The sequence below is a fragment of the Osmerus mordax genome, chromosome 21 (assembly GCF_038355195.1).
Source record: "Osmerus mordax isolate fOsmMor3 chromosome 21, fOsmMor3.pri, whole genome shotgun sequence".
NCBI lineage: Eukaryota > Metazoa > Chordata > Actinopteri > Osmeriformes > Osmeridae > Osmerus > Osmerus mordax.
In genome coordinates this window covers 12,559,022-12,574,131 of record NC_090070.1, presented here as the reverse complement: position 1 = coordinate 12,574,131, position 15,110 = coordinate 12,559,022, and the positions used below count along the sequence as shown (strand labels likewise).

General features: G+C 51.7%; 2 protein-coding genes across 2 annotated transcripts in view; both read right to left on the bottom strand.

The window, feature by feature from the left end:
- LOC136964974 (DENN domain-containing protein 1B-like) overlaps nucleotides 1-8,803 on the bottom strand; it is a 12,347-nt gene extending 3,544 nt beyond the window's left edge. The window contains 17 exon segments of the mRNA XM_067258952.1: nucleotides 952-1,010; nucleotides 1,166-1,348; nucleotides 1,459-1,505; nucleotides 1,508-1,580; nucleotides 1,722-1,820; nucleotides 2,096-2,135; nucleotides 2,439-2,539; nucleotides 2,726-2,836; nucleotides 3,069-3,122; nucleotides 4,651-4,731; nucleotides 4,895-4,975; nucleotides 5,059-5,128; nucleotides 5,796-5,915; nucleotides 6,520-6,569; nucleotides 7,198-7,241; nucleotides 7,659-7,723; nucleotides 8,654-8,803. Coding sequence (XP_067115053.1) covers nucleotides 952-1,010; nucleotides 1,166-1,348; nucleotides 1,459-1,505; nucleotides 1,508-1,580; nucleotides 1,722-1,820; nucleotides 2,096-2,135; nucleotides 2,439-2,539; nucleotides 2,726-2,836; nucleotides 3,069-3,122; nucleotides 4,651-4,731; nucleotides 4,895-4,975; nucleotides 5,059-5,128; nucleotides 5,796-5,915; nucleotides 6,520-6,569; nucleotides 7,198-7,241; nucleotides 7,659-7,723; nucleotides 8,654-8,670 — 1,295 coding nt within the window. The 5' untranslated portion in view covers nucleotides 8,671-8,803.
- Nucleotides 8,804-9,526: 723 nt separating this feature from the next.
- On the bottom strand, nucleotides 9,527-14,677 carry LOC136964915 (tubulin beta-4B chain-like). The gene is made up of 5 exons (XM_067258881.1): nucleotides 14,520-14,677; nucleotides 13,450-13,558; nucleotides 12,404-12,514; nucleotides 10,773-11,017; nucleotides 9,527-10,507 (listed from the first exon to the last, which is right to left on the bottom strand). The coding sequence occupies exons 1-5, from the start codon at nucleotides 14,574-14,576 to the stop codon at nucleotides 9,695-9,697; spliced, it is 1,335 nt and encodes a 444-aa protein (XP_067114982.1). The 5' UTR covers nucleotides 14,577-14,677; the 3' UTR covers nucleotides 9,527-9,694.
- Between the last annotated feature and the right edge of the window lie 433 nt (nucleotides 14,678-15,110).

Below are 15,110 nucleotides of genomic sequence, written 5' to 3'. Positions count from 1 at the left end.
TTGAGGCGGGTTAGGACAGGCTGAGGCAGGTTAGGACAGGCTGAGGCGGGTTAGGACAGGCTGAGGCAGGTTAGGACAGGCTGAGGCAGGTTAGGACAGGTTGAGGCGGGTTAGGACAGGCTGAGGCAGGTTAGGACAGGTTGAGGCAGGTTAGGACAGGCTGAGGCGGGTTAGGACAGGCTGAGGCAGGTTAGGACAGGTTGAGGCGGGTTAGGACAGGCTGAGGCAGGTTAGGACAGGCTGAGGCTGGTTAGGACAGGCTGAGGCAGGTTAGGAGAGGCTGAGGCAGTTAGGACAGGTTGAGGCGGGTTAGGACAGGCTGAGGCAGGTTAGGACAGGCTGAGGCAGGTTAGGACAGGCTGAGGCGGGTTAGGACAGGCTGAGGCAGGTTAGGACAGGCTGAGGCAGGTTAGGACAGGCTGAGGCAGGTTAGGACAGGCTGAGGCTGGTTAGGACAGGTTGAGGCAGGTTAGGACAGGCTGAGGCAGGTTAGGACAGGCTGAGGCAGGTTAGGACAGGCTGAGGCGGGTTAGGACAGGCTGAGGCAGGTTAGGACAGGTTGAGGCAGGTTAGGACAGGTTGAGGCAGGTTAGGACAGGTTGAGGCGGGTTAGGACAGGACATGTTTTGGCGCTCCAGCAGACTTAACAGAGTCGTTATCGTGTTCTGAGGTTGTGTTCAGAATGTATTTTGGTTATACTGAGGTTTAGCCCTGTTGTGGTTGTGTTCAGGTTCAAGTTAGCGGTTGACTTATGTAGCGGTTGTACATTATTTTCATTTAGCAGATGCTCTTACCCAGAGAAACTTACAGTAAGTACAGGAACATTCTCCCCGAGGCAAGTAGGGTGAAGTGTCAGAATCGAACTGGCAACCTTCAGATTACTAGCCCGACTCCCTAACCGCTCAGCCACCTGACTCCCTAGTCAGGTTGTAGTTGTATTGTGGTTCTGACCGTGTGGCTGTGGTTGTGTTGAGGTTGTGTTGAGGTGTGTTGAGGCTGGGGTTGTGGTTCTGACCGTGTGACGCAGGGCTGTGGTTGTGTTGAGGTTGTGTTGAGGTTGTGGTTCTGACCGTGTGACGCAGGGCTGTGGTTGTGTTGTGGTTGTGTTGAGGTTGTGTTTGAGGCTGTGGTTGTGTTGAGGTTGTGTTGAGGTTGTGGTTCTGACCGTGTGACGCAGGGCTGTGGTTGTGTTGTGGTTGTGTTGAGGTTGTGTTGAGGCTGTGGTTGTGTTGAGGTTGTGTTGAGGTTGTGGTTCTGACCGTGTGACGCAGGCTGTGGTTGTGTTGTGGTTGTGTTGAGGTTGTGTTGAGGCTGTGGTTGTGTTGAGGTTTGTGTTGAGGTTGTGGTTCTGACCGTGTGACGCAGGGCTGTGGTTGTGTTGTGGTTGTGTTGAGGTTGTGTTGAGGCTGTGGTTGTGTTGAGGTTGTGTTGAGGTTGTGGTTGTGTTGTGGTTCTGACCGTGTGACGCAGGGCGTCCCGGTAGCCTCCGAACAGCAGAGCCTGCCCCTGAGGAAGGCCTTAGCAACACCACACCCTGGAGACGATGCATGTCGCTTCAGACGCAGCTTCAGACCCGACACCTGGAGCTCACACACACACACGCACGCACACACACACCATACCAACATGTTTTGAAATTGGGTCTAACACATTGTGCTCACATAGACATGTAAAAACACACTCTCCCTCTCACACACTTTCACACAGACATACACACACACCACATCAGATGGGATTTTCTGCAGATCGTTGAAGGGTGTGTCCAGGGTGTTACTGTTGACGTTCAGGATGACCACATCTTCCAGAACCCCTCTGACTCTCTAGAGGAGAGGAGAGGAGAGGAGGAGAGGAGGGGAGGAGGGGAGGAGAGGAGAGGAGAGGAGGAGGAGGGGAGGAGAGGAGAGGAGGGGAGGAGGGGAGGAGGGGAGGAGGGAGGGGAGGGAGGGGAGGAGGAGAGGAGGGGAGGGGAGGAGGGGAGGGGAGGGGAGGGGAGGAGGGGAGGAGGAGAGGAGAGGAGAGGGGGGAGGAGGTAGGGGGAGATGAGAGGATGGATGATGAAGATGAAGATGATGAAGATGATGATGACGGTTGGTACCTCAGAGAGACTGGAGTGAACTCCTATAAGATAGGGCATTGAGCGCTAGAGAGAGAGAGAGACATAGAGAGAGAGAGACAGAGAGAGAGAGAGAGAGAGAGAGAGAGAGTAGAGGAGACCTGTTAGGGATACAGGTGTGTATATACAGTATATATACAGTATATTATAATATTATATACTATATATTATATATAATGTATTAGATATTCTATAGTATATACTACAGAATATATAAAAATGATAATAACAATAATATTATTTATATATACAGTCTACACACATCTGCACTACACTTGTGTGCAGATGTGTGTGTGTGTGTGTGTGTGTGTGTGTGAGGTGTCACCTGCAGTAGTCCAGCAGATGGGCAGGCAGGACAGGTATAAAGATGTGTTGCCAGTGCATGGGGTACAGCACACAGGCCAGGGCGTGGACGCAGGCTGTCAGCTAGGACACAACACCAGCCAATCACTACTCACAGAGCCGTAGCACTGACCAATCGCATGACACAATGCCAGACAGATGGCCAATCACCACTCTGATTAGACAAACCTGTAATACATACGGAGTGTGTGCATGTGTCTGTGTCTGAATATGTCTAAGCTTGTGTGTGTGTGTGTGTGCTGTCCTTACAGTGCTCAGCTTGCTGGAGAACAGGATGATGCGCCTCTCAAACAGCATGCTGGCGTACAGCTGGAGAAGGTTCCCTACGTCCACAGCTAACACCAGCTCTGTCAGGTTCCTCTGCAACACGCATCACACACACGCATCACACACACGCATCACACACACACATCACACACACGCATCACGCATCACACACACGCATTACGCATCACACACACGCATCACACACACACATCACACACACACAATGACGGTGGCAGCAAGTGACAGAGTGACACTTGTAACACACACATATAGATACACTTACACACAAGAAGATACACATGCACACACACACAGCCATACTCACACTCTCTGGGATGGAGGGCAGACCTTTAGGATCCGGAGCAATGAAGTAGGGGATCTGGGGAAGAGAAGAGGAGGATGGAGAGGGTTAGAGAGAGAATGATGTAGAGAGAGAAGGACGGAGAAAGAATGATGGAGAGAGAGAATGATGGAGAGAGAATGATGGAGAGAAGGATGGCGAGAGAGAATGATAGAGAGAGAGAATGATGGAGAGAATGATGGAGAGAAGGATGGCGAGAGAGAATGATAGAGAGAGAGAATGATGGAGAGAGAGGATGGAGAGAGAGAATGATGGAAAGAGAGGAGGATGCAGAGAGAGAAGGATGGAGAGAGAGAATGATGGAGAGATAGAGGGAGAAAAGAGACCAAACAAACGATGCAGAGAAAGAGACAGAATCAAAAGGCTGATGACAGAGAAAGTACCACAGAGATAATTAGTTGACACACAGGCCGGATTAAATTGTAGAGTGTTAGTTCAAATGAGAGTAGGTTCAAGAGCAGCCATTCCCAACCTTTTCCACTTTGCGGCCCACTTGCATAGCTCACATATTTAAGCGGCCCCCCAGCAACACATCCTAATTCGCGTTTATCACACGTTTAACAACCCCACGGGAGCCAAACAGTTCGCTTTCACGGCTAATTGTATTTGAGCGATCGAAGAAGACAAAGTGTCCATCAGCGCCACAGTAAGTACACATTGTAGTTCCATATAACATATATAACGTTAAATAGCAAACTGCTATATTGGCTATGCACACGACAGTGAGAATTATTTCCGTGAAAAAGTAGGTCAGGTCTAAAACTTCTGGTGAAGTTACGTGACTTTTAATAACCAGAACAGATTATGTTAACTAGCTACTATCAATAGCTAATAGCAATTTAGCTATTGCTCTCTTAACCCTACACTCAGATTGTGCAGCTTCTCGCTTTTTTTCATGACCGATAACAGGTCGCCCTCGCGGAGATTTCCAGGTTGTTATATCATATATAAATTAGTAAGAATTGTAATAATAATTTACCAACAGCATAAATATTTTGATATTTATACATTTGTCATATTTTATTTTAATTGTTTTGGTGACCCACCTGCATTACCGTAACGGACCACTAGTGGGCCACGGCCCACAGATTGGGAATTGCTGTTAAACCAGTCAGATTAGGTTCAAGAGTCCTAGTCAAGGGCGTTTCTAGGATTCAAAGAAAGTGGGGGCTTAGTCCCAAGGGGAGTGGCATGTTTGCGCGCGTAGCTTGCGGCAATTTGTTTGAGGGCCCATTTGGGGCTGCGGATATCCATTGTTTCAGACAGTTCATAGAGTTCATCAGTCAAAAATCAGTAAAAAAATTAAAATAAACAGCCAATAATGCCAAATTATTTAGGGGGGCTGAAGAACATTTAAGGGGGATTGAAGCCCCCTAAAATAGTCCTAATGATGCCCCTGGTGCTAGTCCTATCAGATTCGATTAAAATGTTAGTTTGATTCTGTGGGATTATTTTAATTACTGTAAAAAGTAGGATGTTAGTCCAGATTCTGGTCTGTTAGAGTTCAGGGGGTTAGATCAAACTCAGGGGAGGCTTCCTGACTCACCCCTTCCTGCCCCTCCCCCATTGGATGTGGGGAGTTTCCAAGTGGGCCGGGCCCACCTGTTCTGACCAATAGCTGTTCTCCCTCGATGACAAACAGAATACACACTAACTAGAAAATGTGATTCCCTTTTTTCCCTACACAATCGGTCGAGACAAGTGATTGGGATTCCTCATGCGTTCCCTAGCAACCCAGATTTATGATGTCATCACGCTGACCTAGCTGTCGTGGGCTGGATCAGCCTTACCATCTGAAGAGTGATAGATCCTACAGCCAATGGCATCGGTTGGTTGTAGAGGGCGGTCAGCAGCTCTCGCATCTCATTGGTCTGTTGGGGAGCAGGAAGTTACAAGACATACATGACATCATGGGGATATCAGGGGAAACATCCATCTGTCATCATCACCTCACCTGTCCCTTGGTCAGATAATCTGCCAGATTGTTGAGCAGTTTGTAGAAGACTTCAAACCAGGGGAGGTAGCTGTCCAGGAGGGAACACACACACACACAGTCACAACACACACACAGTCACAACACACACACACGCTGACCTGAGCACACAGAGGCAGGTAGCTGTCCAGCAGGGAACACACACACACACAGTCACAACACACACACACACACACTAACACACAGTCACAACATACACACACACACACTAACACACAGTCACAACACACACACATACACAGTCACAACACACACACACACACACACACACACAGTCACAACACACACACACACTAACACACAGTCACAACACACACACACACACACTAACACACAGTCACAACATACACACACACACACTAACACACAGTCACAACACACACACACACTAACACACAGTCACAACATACACACACACTAACACACAGTCACAACACACACACACACTAACACACAGTCACAACATACACACACACACACACTAACACACAGTCACAACACACACGCACACACTTACACACAGTCACAACACACACACACACATGCTGACCTGAGCACACAGAGGCAGGTCTGAGAGCTGTTGGTGAGACGACACACACACACACACACACGCTGACCTGAGCACACAGAGGCAGGTCTGAGAGCTGTTGGTGAGACAACACACACACACACACACACACACACACACACATGCTGACCTGAGCACACAGAGGCAGGTCTGAGAGCTGTTGGTGAGACGACAGAAACCGAAGCGTTGGCAGCCCTCCAGGTCAGTCAGCACAAACGTGAAGTGCTGAACCACACCTCCCTCTCTCCGGCTGACAGGGTGTGTGTGTGCGATGTCAATGTGTGTGTGTGTGTGTTAGTGTATGTATGTGTATTTGTGTATGTGTGGGGGGAGGGGGGGGGGCAAAGAAATCAAGTTTATTGACCTAAACAATATGCATATACAACGTACATGTGTATCTATAGCAGTCATGCTTCCACTAAACACACACAAACTTACATGCATACACACATTTACACACTAGCTCACATACATACACAAATCTATCTAACACACACACACACACACTAACTCACACACTAACACACACACACACACACACACACATTAACTCACACACTAACTCACACACACACACTAACTCACACACACACACACACACACACACTAACTCACACAGACACTAACTCACATACACACACACTAACTCACACACTAACTCACACACACACACTAACTCACACACTAACTCACACACACACACTAACTCACACACACACACACACACACACACACACACACACACACACACACTAACTCACACACTAACTCACACACACTAACTCACACACACACACACACACACACTAACTCACACACACACACTAACTCACACACACACAAAAGAGTCTCACCCTGCTATGTCATAAGGGAAGCAGAACCTTGGGAGTGCATGCAGAGAGTCCTAGAGAGAGAGAGGGGGAGAGAGAGAGAGGGGGCAGAGAGAGAGAGAGAGGGAGGGGGAGGGGGAGAGAGAGAGAGAGAGGGAGGGGGCAGAGAGAGAGAGAGAGAGAGGGAGGGGGAGGGGGCAGAGAGAGAGAGAGGGAGGGGGCAGAGAGGGGGAAAGGGAGGGAGAGAGAGAGGGAGGGGGAGGGGGCAGAGAGAGAGAGAGGGAGGGGGAGGGGGCAGAGAGAGAGGGAGGGGGAGGGGGCAGAGAGAGAGAGGGGGAGGGGGCAGAGAGAGAGGGAGGGGGAGGGGGAGGGGGCAGAGAGAGAGGGAGGGGGAGGGGGCAGAGAGAGAGAGAGGGAGGGGGAGGGGGCAGAGAGGGGGAAAGGGAGGGAAGGAGGGAGGAGGGAGGGGGGAGAGGGGGAGAGAGAGAGAGGGGGGGAGGGGGAGAGAGGTAGGGAGGGAGATGGGGAGAGAAAGATAGGGGGGGAGAGAGAGAGAGGAGGAGAGGGAAAGAGGAAGAAAGGGAGAAAAAGAAGGAGAGAGAACGAAAGGGAGAGATGGAGAAAGAGAGTAAAATATAGATATAGTTTGTGCACACCATGCATGGACAGAGTAATGATTGTGTTCAACAGAAAGAAGGATACCTCATCGCTGTAGTCCTCTGGGAACTGGAACAACACCTCTGGATCTAGTTAAAGAGAGCACACACACACATGTACACATGCACACAGATGCACACACACACATGTACACATGCACACAGATGCACACACACATACACACAAACACGTGCATGCACACACAAACACTTCAACTTTAAGTATGAGTTTGTCTTATTCGTGTTCACATGCATTTAGGTTGCCAGGTAACCTACAGACTGTATCCACGGTAACCAGTCACAGTGTGTGGTATGCTGAGCGTCACGTGACAGGAAGTGTGAGCAATTCTTAGCTCAGCAGAGTTCACATCAATCACATGCAGACCGTGTGTGTGTTGGGGGTGGGTGGTTCTTGCATGTGCATGTGTGTTTAGAGGTGTGTGTGTGATGTGTGTGTGGTGTGTGTGTGTTTAGGGAGTGTGTGATGTGTGTGTGATGTGTGTTTACCCGTGTCCCTGGCGATGGGGCAGGACACCTGCAGGAACCAGTTGAAGGGTCTGTCAGGATTCTCTCTGTGACAACAACAGGGGTGGTTCAGCATAGTTAGGGCTGGTTAGGTGTAGTTAGGTGTAATTAGGGTAGTTAGATGTAATTAGGGTAGTTAGGTGTAGCTAGGTGTAATTAGGGTAGTTAGGTGTAGCTAGGTGTAGCTAGGTGTAATTAGGGTAGTTAGGTGTAGTTAGGTGTAGCTAGGGTAGTTAGGTGTAGTTAGGTGTAGCTAGGTGTAATTAGGGTAGTTACATTTACATTTAGTCATTTAGCAAACACTCTTATCCAGAGCGACTTACAGTAAGTACAGGGACATTCCCCCGAGGCAAGTAGGGTGAAGTGCCTTGCCCAAGGACACAACGTCATTTTTCACAGCCTGGAATCGAACCGGCAACCTTGTGATTACTAGCCCGATTCCCTAACCGCTCAGCCACCTGACTCCTCTAGTTATGTGTAGTTAGGTGTACCTAGGTGTAATTAGGGTAGTTAGGTGTAGTAAGGGTTAGTTATTGGTAGCTGGGTGTAGTAAGGGATAGTTAGGAGTAGATGGGTGTAGTTAGGGGTAGTCAGGGGTAGATGGGTGTAGTTAGGGGTAGTTAGGGGTAGATGGGTGTAGTTAGGGGTAGATGGGTGTAGTTAGGGGTAGTTAGGGGTAGATGGGTGTAGTTAGGGGTAGTTAAAGTAATTTTTCCTGTCTACTACTATCTCCACTGGGCTTCAGGTAAAATAGCTGAAACAGTTTTTACTGCCTGCCTGTTAACCGAGGCTGTAATAGAGGTGCGACGGCACCACGGCAACGCTGCAGCACAGGGGAGCCAGGCCGACGTATCGCCGACGGCAACGCTGCCCTGGCGCTTCCTGTGCTGCGAACAGAGGAAGTGACAGAAGCCGCAAGAACTGAGAGAGACATGGAGAGAGAGAAGAGAGAGCGGTGATGGAGAGGAGAAACGTACCTTAGTCTGGAGCCCATGGCGAGTGTATAGTCCTGTGTCCATGTGTGTGTCCAGAGATTGGCCCTCGGTAGGTGTGTGGTGGCACACACACACTTGCAGAAGCTACACACACACTCACACACTCATACTTTTGAACAGCAGCACTCTGTGCACACAGGGCACGAACTGAACACACCACTTCCTGATTGTTTGTGAGTATGTGTGTGTGTGTGTGTGAGAGTCTGTGTGTGTGTGTGACAGTCTGTGTGTGTGTGTGACAGTCTGTGTGTGTGTGTGGTTGATGACGTTGCTTTGTGTCACTCTCAGCCAATGCAAATCTTTTTCTTCTTTTCCCTTTTTCGTCACAGTGACAAACACACCACACACACACAAACACACACATTCATGCAAACTGACACGATTCACGATAAGCGGAAGCCATTTCCAAAACTCGGAAATTATTTTTTTTAGGAACAAAACAAGAAAGACAATGTTGTGTTTTATCCACAGCTTTATTCGAGAAATGCCAAATTAGTCACTTTGTCAAATTATTTTTGTCACTATGAAGAGCAACTGCTTCCGGTATGAAGGGGTGACGATGAGGGAAGTGTTTTTTAATTAAGATTTATATAAACACAAAGAAGACTGTGACCAATGAGCATGAGCACGTCTGCCATGTGGCCTATGACCATGTGACCTACAGCTAGCTGTCTACAAGAGGCATGGACGTTGTTGGAAGGTGTGGGGTGGAACCGGAGAGTAAAGGGACAAAGGGGAAAAGGGAGAGAGGGAGAGAAGAGAGAGAGCGAGAGAGGGGGAGAGAGGGAGAGAGCGAGAGAGGGGGAGAGAGAAGAGAGAGGGAGAGAGAGGGGGAGAGAGGGGGAGAGAGAGGGAGAGAAGAGAGAGGGAGAGAGAGGGGGAGAGAGAGGGAGAGAGAAGGGAGAGAGAGGGGGAGAGGGAAAGAAGAGAGGGAGAGAAGATAAAGGAGAGAGGGAGAAAGAGAGAGAGAGAAGGAGAGAGGGATAGAGGGAGAGAAGAGAGAGATGGGGGTGTAAGGGTGTCTTAGGCCACCTCTTCCTCTCCCTCCTCCTCGAACTCGCCCTCCTCTGCAGTGGCATCCTGGTACTGCTGGTACTCTGACACCAGGTCGTTCATGTTGCTCTCCGCCTCGGTGAACTCCATCTCATCCATGCCCTCGCCCGTGTACCAGTGCAGGAAGGCCTTGCGGCGGAACATGGCGGTGAACTGCTCGGAGATGCGCTTGAACAGCTCCTGGATGGCCGTGCTGTTGCCGATGAAGGTGGCGGACATCTTGAGGCCTCGGGGAGGGATGTCGCACACGGCAGTCTTCACGTTGTTGGGGATCCATTCCACGAAGTAGCTGCTGTTCTTGTTCTGCACGTTCAGCATCTGCTCGTCCACCTCCTTCATGGACATGCGGCCGCGGAAGATGGCCGCCACGGTGAGGTAGCGCCCGTGGCGAGGGTCGCAGGCCGCCATCATGTTCTTGGCGTCGAACATCTGCTGGGTGAGCTCGGGCACGGACAGGGCGCGGTACTGCTGGCTCCCCCTGCTGGTGAGGGGGGCGAAGCCCGGCATGAAGAAGTGCAGGCGGGGGAAGGGCACCATGTTGACGGCCAGCTTGCGGAGGTCGGCGTTGAGCTGGCCGGGGAATCTGAGGCAGGTGGTCACCCCGCTCATGGTGGCGGAGACCAGGTGGTTGAGGTCGCCGTAGGTGGGCGTGGTCAGTTTGAGCGTGCGGAAGCAGATGTCGTAGAGCGCCTCGTTGTCGATGCAGAACGTCTCGTCCGTGTTCTCCACCAGCTGGTGCACGGAGAGGGTGGCGTTGTAGGGCTCCACCACCGTGTCTGACACCTGGAGGGGGGGGGGGAGAGGGGGGGGGTGGAAGAGAGGGAGCGTGTGAGAGGGATGTGGAGTGGGGGGTGGTCAGTGGGGGAGGAATGGGAGAGGAAGAGGAGAAAAGATGAAAACATGTGCACAAACATATGTTCATAACAGACTTAACATATCACTAAGCTGCTAGTATCTCCGTTTCTGTGAGTGGTTTGACTGTTACATGACTTATATGTACAAGGCTGAATAGAACCTACGTGTAGAACCACCGCATGCTAACACTGACCTTAGGAGAGGGCACCACGCTGAAGGTGTTCATGATGCGGTCGGGGTACTCCTCGCGGATCTTGCTGATGAGCAGGGTGCCCATGCCCGAGCCCGTGCCCCCGCCCAGGGAGTGGGTGAGCTGGAAGCCCTGGAGACAGTCACAGCTCTCAGCCTCCTTCCTCACCACGTCCATGACCGAGTCCACCAGCTCCGCCCCCTCCGTGTAGTGGCCCTTGGCCCAGTTGTTGCCTGCTCCACTCTGACCTGGTGGGGGAGGGGGTGGGGATGGGGGAGGGGGTGGGGGGTGTAGGTGGGGGTGGAGGTTTTTGGAGGGGGTGGAGGTGGGGGAGGGGGTGGGGGAGTAGGGTGGAGGTGGGGGAGGGGGTGGAGGTGGGGGTGGAGGTTTTTGGAGGGGGTGGAGGTGGGGGAGGGTGTGGAGGGGGTGGTGGTGGTGGGGGTGGAGGGTGGAGGAGGGGGTGGAGGTGGGGGAGGGGGTGGAGGTGGAGGTTTTTGGAGGGGGTGGAGGTGGGGGAGGGGGTGGGGGAGGTGGAGGAGGGGGTGGAGGTGGGTGAGGGGGTGGAGGTGGGGGTGGAGGGTAGAGGTGGAGGAGGGGGTGGAGGTGGGTGAGGGGGTGGAGGTGGGTGAGGGGGTGGAGGTGGGGGTGGAGGTGGAAGAGGGGGTGGAGGTGGTTGAGGGGGTGGAGGTGGGTGAGGGGGTGGAGGGTGGAGGTGGAGGAGGTGGTGGAGGTGGAGGTGGGTGAGGGGGTGGAGGTGGGTGAGGGGGTGGAGGGTTAGACAATTACACTGCTTCTCTGTCTGCCTGTTTGTCTGTCTGCCTGTTTGTCGTCTGCCTGTTTGTCGTCTGCCTGTTTGTCGTCTGCCTGTTTGTCTGTCTGCCTGTTTGTCTGTCTGCCTGTTTGTCGTCTGCCTGTTTGTCTGTCTGCCTGTTTGTCTGTCTGCCTGTTTGTCGTCTGCCTGTTTGTCTGTCTGCCTGTTTGTCTGTCTGCCTGTTTGTCGTCTGCCTGTTTGTCGTCTGCCTGTTTGTCATCTGCCTGTTTGTCTGTCTGCCTGTTTGTCTGTCTGCCTGTTTGTCTGTCTGCCTGTTTGTCGTCTGCCTGTTTGTCATCTGCCTGTTTGTCTGTCTGCCTGTTTGTCTGTCTGCCTGTTTGTCGTCTGCCTGTCTGTCTGCCTGTTTGTCTGTCTGCCTGTTTGTCGTCTGCCTGTTTGTCTGTCTGCCTGTTTGTCTGTCTGCCTGTTTGTCTGTCTGCCTGTTTGTCGTCTGCCTGTTTGTCATCTGCCTGTTTGTCTGTCTGCCTGTTTGTCTGTCTGCCTGTTTGTCGTCTGCCTGTCTGTCTGCCTGTTTGTCTGTCTGCCTGTTTGTCGTCTGCCTGTTTGTCTGTCTGCCTGCTTGTCTGTCTGCCTGTTTGTCGTCTGCCTGTTTGTCTGTCTGCCTGTTTGTCGTCTGCCTGTTTGTCTGTCTGCCTGTTTGTCTGTCTGCCTGTTTGTCGTCTGCCTGTTTGTCATCTGCCTGTTTGTCTGTCTGCCTGTTTGTCTGTCTGCCTGTTTGTCGTCTGTCTGCCTGTTTGTCTGTCTGCCTGTTTGTCTGTCTGCCTGTTTGTCTGTCTGCCTGTTTGTCTGTCTGCCTCCTCACCAAAGACGAAGTTGTCGGGTCTGAAGATCTGTCCGAAGGGCCCGGAGCGGACCGAGTCCATGGTGCCGGGCTCCAGATCCACCAGGATCGCTCGGGGGACGTACTTGCCCCCTGCACACACACACACGCGCACACACACAGGCACACACACACAGGCACACACACACAGGCACACACACACAGGCACACACACGCGCACACACACAGGCACACACACACACGCGCACACACACAGGCACACACACAGGCACACACACAGGCACACACACACAGGCACACACACACAGGCACACACACACAGGCACACACACAGGCACACACACACAGGCACACACACACAGGCACACACACACGCGCACACACACAGGCACACACACAGGCACACACACACAGGCACACACACAGGCACACACACAGGCACACACACACAGGCACACACACACAGGCACACACACACACGCGCACACACACACGCGCACACACACAGGCACACACACACAGGCACACACACAGGCACACACACACAGGCACACACACAGGCACACACACACAGGCACACACACAGGCACACACACACAGGCACACACACAGGCACACACACACAGGCACACACACACAGGCACACACACACACGCGCACACACACACGCGCACACACACAGGCACACACACACAGGCACACACACACACGCGCACACACACACGCGCACACACACAGGCACACACACACAGGCACACACACAGGCACACACACACAGGCACACACACAGGCACACACACACAGGCACACACACAGGCACACACACACAGGCACACACACAGGCACACACACACAGGCACACACACAGGCACACACACACAGGCACACACACACACACAGATGCATGAGGCCACACCAATACACACAAAGACAGGTTAAACTTACTGGTCACCAACCACAGCCACAAGAAAAATAATGTGTGTGTGTGTGAAAGTGTGTGTGTGTGAATGTGTGTGTGTGTGAAAGTGTGTGTGTGTGTGTGTGTGTGTGTGAAAGTGTGTGCTGACCTGAGGCCTCATTGTAGTACACACTGATCCTGTCTAGCTGCAGGTCACTGTCTCCATGGTAGGTGCCTGTAGGGTCGATGCCATGCTCATCACTGATCACCTCCCAGAACTGGAGGAAAGAAGGAGGGGGGAGGGGGGGGGGAAGGAGAGGGGGTGGAGAGGGGGGGGGGGAGGGGGGGGGAGAGGAGAGGGGGGTGGAGAGCGGGGGGGGAGGGGGGGAGAGGAGAGGGAGAGAGAGAGCAGGAGAGAGAGCGAGCAGGAGAGAACAAAGAGAGAGAGAGAGAGATTGAATGGGAAGAGAGAATGTTTGGGAATGGGAGAGAAAATGATTCGATCTTGAGTTTTATGTCAAACACTCCCCTACAACTCCCTCTTTTCACAAAGTCAGTGGTCTGAAAGCACTGGGAAAATACCGGGTTTATTTCTTCCAATAAATAGCAAGCTATGGTGAGAAAATACGATCATGATCTAGGCTACTTTAAAACCAATTACTGCTTAGATGTAGCCTCCTACCTGCTAAAATGACGTGTACATCTGTGAAAATACCGTGAAGAAAACAACAACGGGAAAATAAAGGACACCGGCGGTCCAGCACGAGCCACACCCCTCTCACTCACTCCATCACACACACACACGCGCATACACACACACACACAATGGGTGTCATTCATTCTCTCGGTGACACCGTATAGAATCTCGCTGCGGATTAAAAATACCAAAGAACTCCGTGACACCGATAGAACCATTGCGCACAGATTAGGCCTACTAGTAACGACACGAGCAGGCTGCCTGCCGTGACGTGGACCGAGGCTCGCTCAGATGGAGCGAGCGCTGTCGGAGATGTCTCGTCTCGCAGCCGCCCATCACAGGACTCCTTGCAAGGTCTCTGGTGATCGTTAGATTATAACATCGATTGGTACTCGTTGGCTATGGAGAGCCAAATACAGATCCGAGTGTCGACAGCTTCGCTAATCAAATGTTTTCTAAAAATAGTAGCCTATCCTTTCATTAAATCGGTGTACAGCGGCTTATTACGTGCCAGCGTCTGTGTTAGGTGTCCTCGTTCCTACCTTTGCTCCAATCTGATTTCCGCACTGTCCAGCTTGCAGATGCACAATTTCGCGCATGTTGACGCTGGAGGCTCGAGCGGCTGAAAACTGTGAGGGTAAACGGAAGGTTATTAGCGATAACGGTGCTTGGATCTTGCAGTTATCCAGTCCTCTGTTCGTCGTCGTTCTGAATGGCGGAGAGTGCGCACTGTCGTCACTGTCGTCTCTCTTTCTCTCTCTCTCTCTCTCTCTCTCTCCTCTCTCTCTCTCTCTCTCTCTCTCTCTCTCTCTCTCTCTCTCTCTCTCTCTCTCTCTCTCTCAACGCCAGTCTGCGGTTGCGCCGCTTGTCCTATGCTGCAGAATTACGTCATCTCCATGGCAACCGCGGGACCGGTGTCTGGAAGGAATACCGGGGAGCGCGTGTCCTCCCTGGCCGGTGTCAGGGAGACTGATGGATATAGGACATCCCCAGGGTATAGCTCAAGATGGAAAATATTTACCTTCTTGTGTTCTGAAAGATAATGCAAATTAAACTAACATTTATTCATTTAGAAGACGCTATTTTCCAACACGTAATCTGCATGCAAGTAAATTATAATGAAGGCACAAAAT

Excerpts from the sequence above, each read along its gene's own strand:
- LOC136964915 (XM_067258881.1), bottom strand. The coding sequence starts at position 14,576 with ATGCGCGAAATTGTGCATCTGCAAGCTGGACAGTGCGGAAATCAGATT. Across the intron at positions 12,515-13,449 it reads GTACTACAATGAGGCCTCAG|GGGGCAAGTACGTCCCCCGA; the intron begins GTCAGCACACAC and ends GTGTGTGTGCAG. Across the intron at positions 11,018-12,403 it reads ACCCGACAACTTCGTCTTTG|GTCAGAGTGGAGCAGGCAAC; the intron begins GTGAGGAGGCAG and ends CTCCCCCACCAG.